This window comes from Sorex fumeus, unplaced genomic scaffold, assembly GCF_029834395.1.
Source record: "Sorex fumeus unplaced genomic scaffold, SorFum_2.1 ptg000034l, whole genome shotgun sequence".
Lineage (NCBI taxonomy): Eukaryota > Metazoa > Chordata > Mammalia > Eulipotyphla > Soricidae > Sorex > Sorex fumeus.
Window position 1 is genome coordinate 37,503,398 of NW_026606091.1, and position 11,371 is coordinate 37,514,768.

The window sequence follows — 11,371 nt, forward strand, 5'->3', positions numbered from 1 at the left end:
CTCCTTAGTTCTGTCACTTCCCTCTGTAATTTTCTCATTTCTTCTCATACTTTCTTGTGCTTCATTGACTATCTATACCATTGTTTCTCTGCACTCATTAAACTTTCTCTTCACAGTGTCTCAAAAATCCTTATATGAGAGAATATAGAGTTTGTTGGTATTGTTAGAGTCTTCTGGGTTTTTACCTTCACTAAATAAGCTTTGGATTTTTATGCCAGTTCCTCACTGCATCTACTATGCTCTGAGGTGAATCTTTGTGTTTCACTCCTGGGATAGATCCTTAGGTTTGGTGATGGGTAGCCGAATATTGTGGATTTCCACCCAAGATACTTGTGTCTGAAGTGTGAGATTGAAGAACTAGAGGTGCTGCACAGGTCTATAAATGGCCACCTGGTTCAAGATTTTAACTGTGTTTGGTAGAGTTAAGCTTCCATTTTATCTCCCCGTGGGTCTCTTGGAAAGAAAATAATCACAAAAGGGGTGGGGGAGGGAACTAAATGGATTTTCTGACTTGTTATGATGAAAAAGCTAGAGAGGGAGCTGCTTCCATGGAGCTATTATAGCTTGAATTACTTATAAACATTTACTCTCTACTATGAAACAATTCTTGCTGAATTACAAAGGGATTTTAAAAGTGGTAGAACTCATGAAAGTGATTTTGGTATTTTAGTTTGACTCTGTTTTCTTTGGTATGTTACATAGAATAAGAAAAGACATAATTATGTTGCATTCTGACATGATAAAAAAAAGCAACCCTGAATCAGTCTAATCATGAGTAAACAAACAAATCCAAACAGATGCAGGACAACTGACTGGATGCATAAAATATTTCAGTGGCACAGAGGACAAAGAGAGTTGAACAATGTTTTATTCTTTCTTCTTTTAATTTATTAAAGACTGGAGGCCAGTGACAGCTAAATGCAATGCATAAGACTTAATTGGATACTGGATAAAAACAAATAGACCAAAGGCAATAAAGAATATTATTGGAATAAGCAGAATAATTTTAATATGTATTGCAATTTAGCCATTAATAATACATTCATGTTAAATTATTTTGTGTGTGATATAAAGAGAGGGGGAGAGAGGAGAGACATAAGAACAAGTATTCTTATTGTAAAATAAAGGCGAAATGTCACATTATCTGCAAGTTTCCTCTCCATACACATATGAGTGTACATTTTCGTGTGTGTGTGTGTGTGTTTGTTTGTTATAGTCAGAGTAATATAGAGAGTTAAGATAAAGCAATTATAAATGATAATAATTGGAGGATCTGGTTATATGTATAGGTATATTTTATTCTTGAAATTTTTTGAATATTTTAGATTATTTAAATAAGAGGTTATAAAAGTATTCCTATGGTCTAAAACATTTTAAAATTCCTAAGGTCATACTACAAAAATGCTCTCAATTATTTCTAGAGAGCAAAATTTTTAACCTTGAAACACTGGTTGTATTTTATAATACAACTTGTATATATTTGTACATTTATATGTATTATATAACTAATGATGATGATAAGTAGGACAATATTAGTAGTATTTATTTTTGTATTTGCAATACTAATATTTAATTGTTTTATTTCTGAGAAATTTTATATTTCCCAAACATTCTATTGAGGACTAATTCACAATCCTGATAAGGAAGAGACAACAGAGAAATAAATTTAAACAGGAAAATTTTAAAGTCCACACATACTTGAATTCTCCAAAAATTTTTCATGAAACTTTTCTCATTTATAACATTAATATACTTTGCAGGGTAATTCATTTATCATTCATTACTGAGGTCACATGCCATGGTAAAGATTTATTCCTAGGTTTCTAGCTCCGCCCTTCCTGTCAGATATCTGCACCAGCAGTCTCCTTCATTGCTCTTACTGCCTTCTTTCTGTCCCCTCAGTATTGACTTACATTGGATATAAGTATAAGCTCCTAGAAACAGAAATTATTTTAATTTGGGTGGGTCAGACAATCTTGTTTGAGTTAGTAACTTTTGCATCTTGCTGATTGCTTAGCTTCATTTTGTCATACATTTTATGTTTAATATGCCTAAATGATAAATTTGATAATGTTAAGGGCAGAGAGAAAGCACTTAATTTTCAACTATTCTCCCCTTCTAAAATATGTTCACTATCAACATAGGAAAACCTACGATCCTTCCATTGTAAAAACCTTCAGTACTATTAAAGAAAAGATCCAGGACCCTTATCTTAAAGATTGTAAGGATCTAACTTCCATAAGTAAGATAGAAAATTATAGTCTAAGATTATAGAATCACTTTTGAAATTTCTACAGAGTAATAACCACGTTTCATTAAAATGAGACCCTGTATTTGTGGGGAATTATGTTTTCTCTTCAGCAACTTAGGTTCAGAAAACATTTGCACAATAAGGTAAGATTTTGGAAAGTGTCTGTTCAAAACTGAATAACAATATAATTTATATATCAAATTTTCTTAGGAAACATATATTTTAGCCCAAAATATTTTTGAAGTGACATCTTTACTTTGCTCTTACAATATCTTTTTTTTTATCTCTCACTCATTCTGGTGTATGATTTTGAAAGATTATGTTTTTCTCTCAACTTTATATTGAAAGAAATCAGGCATGTCTCAGAAGGGAATTATAATAATCTCCTGTAATAATATTAATATATACAGTATGCATGTTTTCTTTCATTTTTCTTGATTCAAGGTTTAAATTTAGTTAAACTGCTGAGATGATGCAAAAGAGGGGATACTACTGAAAGAAATACCCATGAAATAGCCTTTTGTTAAATCAGAAATTTTCTAGAAATTTGGGAAGTGATTACTGAACTTTCAAGTTTGTTTAGAGTTTAGGACTTAAGTCACAATGGTTATTTTCTATCTTGTGACAAAATCCATACCAATTTTTGCTTCAAATTTATTCTGCCTTAACATACTCACATTTTTATCAAAACTTTTGATAATATCTTGTGATAATCTTGGATTTTCAGACTGTCACAAAATTTGTATTCTGAGTTTTTATAGATGTGCCAATGGGAAGAAAAATTAACCCTTTTTGGAATGTGGGATGCACTTGACGGTATTCAGGGTTTACTTCTGGCTCTGTGTTCAGGTGGTGCTTGGGAGAGCATATTAACACAGAACTCTACCACCTGAAAAGCAAACGCTTAACCTCTGTATTATCTCTTCAGCCCAAATCTACCATTTTAAAAAACACCTTCAATTTTATAATAAATGTGCAGAGCATTTGAGAAGACAATACAAGCTACATAGGTCTTTTCCTGGATTACCTTAATGTTAATATACCATAAGAACTAGAAAACGAAGAATTTAATATATTGAAAGTTAAAACAATTCCTCTTCCTCCCCTTATCGTTGTCTTTCTTCTCAGAATTCTGAGAAATTGTTCTAAGGTCAATATTATTCTGCTCTGTAACTTTTATTAAGAATTTCTGGTGAGGTTCCTTTATGCTCCTTACTTACCCATAATACTGGAGATTATAAAGGCCAAGGAAGGAATAGAGTTGTTAGTGTATTTTCTACAGGACAAGTATAAATAGACATCAAAATTTAATTCTGGAAAAATATTTTATTTGCTCAAAAACAGTGTGCATTTTCTAATAAAACAAAGATTTTAAATAGAAAATTTAATAAATATCTATTAGTTATAATTCAGAGCTGCTGTTTGTATCAAAGTTTGCATAATTAAATTTGCTAACTGGTACACAAATCAAATTTCATAAAATGCTTTTATATAAGACAGTGCTTAGTTTTGTTGTTGTTGTTGTTGTTGTTGATTGGTTTTTAATCAATTTTTGGAATGGGCTGGGTCGTATCCAGCAGTGTTCTGGGCTTACTCTTCATTCTATAGTTAGAGATCACTCCTGGTGGTCTCCACGGACCATATGGGATGCTGGGATCAAAACTAGATCTTCTGTGTGCAAGACAGGTTTCCAGTTGGCTGAACTATCTCTCAGGATCCACTCAGTTACTTTTAGTAATTTTTATTGTTAATAAAGAAAAGCTTGAGCATGGGTGTGGCCCAAAACCTAAGAGGAGAAAAACAAAAAGCAGGAGAAAAGCCTGGAAGACAGTAGCCCTCTAATATCAAAGAGCTAAAATTTGATTTCCGATCTATTTTGGCTTCAAAGTCCTTGAGCTTTCTACTCTTGTACTGTCTAAGAATATATATTTACCTCTTTTTTTCTCTTTTTGAGAATGAGGGGAGTTATTATCATTTATTTTTTGCTGCTTAACCTTTCCTTCTGATCAAAGTCTTCTCAAGTAATTGAAATTAAGCTGATTTTACTTTAATGAAGTGCTCCCCAATCTCACCCCAATTTCTAGCATATTATTTTCTTAAACCTTCCTACCGATGACTTTTGATTACACCAGGTATCAAATTTTTAATCCTAATATACTCTGCCACAATAACTTTCTTTTGTCAAAGGTCCCCAATTACATACATAGATCAGACCTCTTACAAACTTGAATGAGTGTTATAATCCTCCCTATTGATCAATTTGGTCACAGCTCCCCTGTAATTAAGTGAATCTTTCTTTTTCCCCTATTCCCTCGCATCATGTCAAGTGTTACGTACTAGAAAAACTGCTGTTTTGTTATTTTTCAAAACATGCTTGTCTTTTATTCATCAGATACACTAGTCTCTCTCTCTCTCTCTCTCTCTCTCTCTCTCTCTCTCTCTTTGTTTTAATTTTAATTTTAATTTATTTATTTATTTATTTTTTGACCACAATTGATAGTACTCAGGGCTTAATCCTGATTCTAAACTTAGGGATCACCCCTGGCAGGTCTGGGGTGGGGGGACTATATGTGGTGCCAGGAATCAAACCCAGATCTACCACATGTAAGTCAAGTGCCCTACCTGCTGTATTTTTCTCTCACCCTGGATATACTCTTTTCTAATTCCATTACTTTTTTGTTCATGAGGTCCAGGATCTCAGCTCCTTACACAGTTCTTAAGGTGGCCTTTATTGATAAACTTTTTATAAATATTATCATCCAGCATTTGCTTCAAGCATTATTTTATATCTTGGACATAACCTAGTGTAGGTGCCAGCTGTTGTACTTTTCACTCACAGAACTGCTAGACTAAAGAATCCCTGTAATCTCCATCCAACCAGGCTGCAAATGTAGCAAAATCAGCATCTCCTCCTAAAGGTCCACGTTGAATGTTTTCAACAGTGTTATTTACTAAACACATTTTTATTAAAAATAAATATGATGGAATATCCAATAAAAGTTGTTATTTCTAGGAACATTTTAGAACCCTTGCTACACATTGTTTCCAGAGGGGATTAGTGATTTTCACTGCTTCCAGCCATGTTTGAATAAATTCATTTTATTGCCCCCAGTCAGGCAATGTAAATTAATTTTTAAATATTTCTTTATGCTAGCTGTATTTCCCCCATGTCTCAAAAATAGTTATGTGTACAGAACTATCTAGAAAGAATGACATGGGGTTTCCCCACATCATTTCCTTCTTTTCTGTTGGTTGACTAATGCCCTATGTGACTCATTGTTAGAATCTGCCTTTCTGCCAATACTGTTAATGATGACATTTGTTGCAATGTCTGCTTGGTTTTGTATTTTAAACTTTGTTCTGTATACACTTGTAGATAACTTCTCAGCTACTGTCTGCAAAACTACTCTGATTAATTCCAATACTTAACATGTTGGATTGTAATCTGGGCCTGACAGTTTGGACTAAAGCTTCTCTTTGGAAGTGAGATGAATCACTTTTCACCCTTTCTACCTTTTTTCACTCTGCTCTTGTCTAAAGAAGTTAATACCATTGCAATGATTTAACCACCTTGCTTGCCTTCTATCCTTCACTGACAGAACATCAGAGAAAGAAAGAAAGGAAGTGTTTTCCTGGTCTTTCGTTGTCAGCTTTACACAGGTTGGTCTCTATTGTAGTAACTACTCTCTTCTCTTCAACTTTAGTCCTATGGGTAGTAATCATTCCCCTTTATCACTATCTCAAGGTAACAGAACACTAATCTTTTAATTAATCCTGTTCACAATTTCCAATTCATTTGCTTACTCACATCATCACAATCTATTAAGGTGTGGCAACCATTTTTCCAAGGATTATATTTTTTCAGAAAGGAAATGAAACATTGATGGAAGTTTATAATTTCACAATGAGGAAAAACTAAAGAACATTTTTTTAACTCTTATGAAACGGTGCTTAAGTTAAATCTGATCTTCATTCCTTAGCATATTTAGCTAATGTATTAATGTAGTTTGTTGTCTATTTCAAGGCTGTGTCGAAGATATATTATCTTATGAGTCTTTAAGAAGAACGTGCTTTTGACCTTATGTACCTCTAAGTAAAGATGTTAGAGTAGCTTAACTTTATCTTCAATCCAGTGAAAGACAGTCATTTGGAGAATTCTACTTTTACTCAGGGGCAAATTTGATACAGAAATTCAGTTTTGGTACCATGTTGGAATTTGGGTGAGTTAGCTAAAGGGAAATTTCAGAATACTTTTTTCTTGGAAAAATATGCTAACGACCTGTTTGATTCATGTCTTGAAAACACTTTGCAGAAAACAGGGACTAAGGGAAACTACAGTCTCAGAATACAAATCCAATCAATTCCCTTGACCCTGGAATGGTAGCACTGTAGCACTGTCCTCCTTTTGTTCATCAATTTGCTCGAGCGGGCACCAGTAACATCTCTATTGTGAGACTGGTATCTATAAATATTTGTTATATATCATTTTTCATCTGTGAAGGTATTATTGTCAATTTAAATATTTTAAGTGGAAATTGGGCTGGAGCGATAGCACAGCAGGTAGGGCGTTCGCCTTACAAGTGGCCAACATGGCCGACCCGAGTTCGATTCCTCCGCCCCTCTAGGAGAGCCCGGCAAGCTACCGAGAGTATTGGATATGCCAGACACAGTAACAACAAAGTCTCCAATGGAGACGTTACTGGGCCCGCTCGAGCAAATCGATGATCAACGGGAGGGCCTTTACCTTTACCTTTTAAGTGGAAATTAATATTTTAAGTACAAAGCTATGAGCTCTACATTATCAATAATGATCATCTCTGGTTGGTGAACTGCGACTAAGAAATGTGCATCCCAAATTCTGATTTCAGTACATAATAATACAGTATAGAACTATGGAGTAACAAACAAAAAGTTATTATAAAGAAATAAGAAATAAATAAAACTTCTGAGAATTATTTTAAATCTGCAAAACAATTTAACCTAACATTAGTTGTTTATATTAAGATGATTCACACCTACTTTCAGCATATATAGATATACTGTTTCATTATAATAACATCTCAAGACACTTTATTTTTACAGAAATTTCAATTATATCTTCATTTTTTTCCATTTTGGGGTCACACCCGGCGATGCACAGGGGTTACTCCTGGCTCTGTACTCAGGAATTACCCCAGGCTGTGCTCAGGGCACCATATGGATGCTGGGAATCAAACCCGGGTTGGCCGCATGCAAGGAAAACACCCTATCTGCTGTGCTATTGCTCCAGTCCCAATTATATCTTATTTTCAATTATATTTAAGCCTCGAGTTTTATACTTATGTGTGCATGTACATGTACACATATTTATATATACATATGTCTATTCCCTCCGCCCGACCCTGGGAGCTGTGCACAAAACTTTTTATTCTTTCCTCTGTGGATTCTAAGGCAACTATGAGCACATTTATCTTAATCCACTAAACCAAACACTCGTGCTGTGTTGTTAATATGTGTACATATACACAGGTATGCAATTACAGCACACATATAATTTTTTAATTTGATTTGTAATAATGCCACAAATCTGAGTAGTCTTTTCAAAAACAAGTGATTTTAATGTAATTTAATAGGAGGATATCCAGAATAGGAGTAGAGAGGATATAGAGCTTATCCAACAATTGAATGACTGACAGCAGTCATTTAGAAAAATGAAAACTCACTTAAAATCCACACTTCAATGCCTGGCATTCTTAGGTATAGCAAATGCCAGAAACTATTTATCTGTAGCAAAATAATTTCACTGGTAACACACTCAATTCTCAGTTTCTGGGTCAGGTTTGCTGGCTTATCCACTTCTCTCTATTCCTGATAGATACAGATATTATATTTTATTGTCTTCTCTGTGTAACCAGTAGGAACTTCCTTTTTTTTGGAATATACTTGATATTTATTAAAATAATTTTTTGTTACACAAAATCTGAAAACCACAACAACATAAGATTAACATTCAATTTTAGCCAACAGATTCTAATTGAATACATACAGTTAAATCTCCTAATTGTTTTTGAATATTCAAATTCAGGAACTTCCTTTTTATACCATACTTTGGGTGGTTATGACTGCTCTGTTACAAATAATTAAATCCTTAATAATTACTTTAATTTGGAGTCATGCTTTATATTATGGAACTATGAAAATAGAATTTATTCTCAATACTTTTTAGTATCAATTCATGTAACTTAAAATTTTGAATGGATGAAAAATATCTTGACAAAAAAATAAATTCTGACTAATCAAAATTTATTATCCATAATAATTAGAAGTTATTGTAAATATGAGTCTAAAATAGAAGACACTATGAAAATTCACTGATTATTTTCTTTTAGCTATTTGTATTGAGTATTTGTAATATACTAACAATGTGCTTAATAAATTATATAGATCACCTCTTTTTATAAATGCCTTTTAGAGTATCAAGTTCATTTTATATATTTAAATTTACAAATACATGGGTCAGAAAGGTTATGTATAATTTTGATTTAAATAATCACATGACAAAAAGAAGAATCATGTTTCAGTACTGGGCTTTATTACCAAAGTCCTAATCATGATTTTAAATCCACGATATTAATTAATGATATCAAACAGAAATATAAAATGAATTCATGAAAAATTTATTAAAAATGTGGTTTCTTTTAATATTCAAAAACTTTATTTGAAGATGGCTTGGGACAGAGATCAAAGAGTGACTCTTTGAACTCAGAGTTTATAGTAAATGTCTTACATCAGAATAAAGTAATTAATAATTCCTCTTCTTTGGGGGAGTTGTATTTGTTATTTATGTATTACATAGTTATATACTAGTTATGATATGTATATTTGCCAAAGGTAGCAATGGATTAGATGAATTACGCAATTTTCAAAAGCCACACAACTAGTAATCACGGACATGGAGTTAAACTCTAGGTAAGATTAAAAAAAACTCACAGCTTAATTACTGTATTAGTTTGCCATTCCTCAAAGCTTAGTGTTCTTTAAATAATAAAGACTCTTTACTTGTAGAGCTACTTGACAAAACTTTAACTTCAGCCAATTGTCACAAAATTCTTTTATGGATAAGCTTACAAAATTTTAGTTCTAGCACATTGCAACTTTGTATGGAAAGAAAAATTTCCTCTTACCATCAAAAGATATTCTCAGAAAAGCAAAATGTTATTATATAGCACCGGAAGAAGATGAGGAACGCCCCCCCCCCATAGTGCCTCATAGGATGTTGGAAGACATCTTTGCCGCCACACCTCCTCTGACCCCATAGTGCCGCATGGGATGTTGGGAGACATCTTTGCCACCACGCCCCCTTTGCCCCCATAGTGCCGCATGGGATGCTGGGAGACATCTTTGCCGCCACGCCCCCTCTGCCCCCATAGTGCCGCATGGGATGTTGGGAGACATCTTTACCGCCACGCCCCCCACCGCCCCCATAGTGCCGCATGGGATGCTGGGAGACATCTTTGCCGCTACGCCCCCCACCGCCCCCATAGTGCCGCATGGAATGTGGGGACACATCTTTGCCGCCACGTCCCCTCCGTCCCCATTATGCCACATGGGATGCTGGGAGACATCTTTGCCGCCACGCCCCCTCCGCCCCCATAGTGCCGCATGGGATGCTGGGAGACGTCTTCGCCGCCACTCCTGCGCAAACTTGCCGAGGAAGATGCTCGCCGTTGTCTTCCGTGTGTTGTCAGGCATCTCCCAGAGGCCGACAAGCCGAGTGCTGGTGGCATCCAGCAATTTTGCAAACGACGCTACCTTTGAAATTAGGAAATGCGATCTTCACCGACTGGAAGACGGCCCTTCGGTCACCACCACGCTCACCAAGGAGGACGGGCTGAAGTACTACAGGATGATGCAGACGGTGCGCAGAATGGAGTTAAAGGCGGATCAGCTGTACAAGCAGAAGATTATCCGTGGCTTCTGTCACTTGTATGACGGGCAGGAGGCTTGTTGTGTGGGCCTGGAGGCCGGCATCCACCCCAGCGACCACATCATCACGGCCTACCGGGCTCATGGCTTTGCCTACACCCGGGGTCTGACTGTCAGACAGATTCTCGCTGAGCTGACGGGCCGGAGAGGAGGCTGCGCGAAGGGCAAAGGGGGCTCCATGCACATGTACTGTAACAACTTCTACGGGGGCAACGGCATCGTGGGGGCTCAGGTGCCCTTGGGAGCAGGGATTGCACTGGCCTCTAAGTACAACGGGAGAGAGGAGGTCTGCTTGACGCTGTATGGCGACGGTGCTGCTAATCAGGGCCAGATTTTTGAGGCGTACAATATGGCAGCGTTGTGGAAACTGCCCTGTCTTTTCATCTGCGAGAATAACCGTTATGGAATGGGCACGTCTGTCGAGAGAGCCTCTGCCAGCACCGAGTACTACAAGAGAGGGAACTTCATCCCGGGACTGCGGGTAGACGGGATGGATGTCCTCTGTGTCCGGGAGGCCACCAAGTTCGCAGCTGCTTACTGTCGGTCCGGAAAGGGGCCCATCGTCATGGAGCTCCTGACCTACCGTTACCATGGACACAGCATGAGTGATCCTGGCGTCAGTTATCGGACCCGAGAAGAGATCCAGAAAGTCAGAAGCAAGAGTGACCCGATCATGCTGCTCAAGGAAAGAATGGTGAGCAGCAGGCTCGCCAGTGTGGAGGAGCTCAAGGAAATTGATGCCGAAGTGAGGAAAGAAATTGAGGATGCCGCGCAGTTTGCCACTTCCGATCCTGAACCGCCCCTGGAAGAGCTGGGCTATCACATCTACAGCTCCGAGCCACCTTTCGAAGTTCGTGGCACAAATCAGTGGATCAAGTATAAGTCTTTTAGTTGAGAAGTTTGCACTTTTAGTGGGTTTTCGGTGCTCTCAATTTGCCACTTAGATCTTAAAAATAGGTAACAGCTTGCTTTAACATTTCCATATCGTTAGAATAATTCTTCTTAATTTACTTATGATGATTGTAACCAATGTATATGTTTGAAACAATTCTTCGTATGTCCCCGAAATTTTTATTATAGAAACATGTTCTGAATTTAAATAGCTTTATTCTTTATTATATTAAGAAAAATAATAAATAATCCTTTTGTCTATAT

The 11,371-nt window shown here is 36.3% G+C and overlaps 1 protein-coding gene across 1 annotated transcript; it reads left to right on the forward strand.

The window, feature by feature from the left end:
• Positions 1-9,836: 9,836 nt before the first annotated feature.
• Positions 9,837-11,111, forward strand: LOC130026641 (pyruvate dehydrogenase E1 component subunit alpha, somatic form, mitochondrial-like). Its single transcript, XM_056117472.1, has one exon. The coding sequence runs from the start codon at positions 9,837-9,839 to the stop codon at positions 11,109-11,111; it is 1,275 nt and encodes a 424-aa protein (XP_055973447.1).
• The last annotated feature ends 260 nt before the right edge of the window (positions 11,112-11,371 follow it).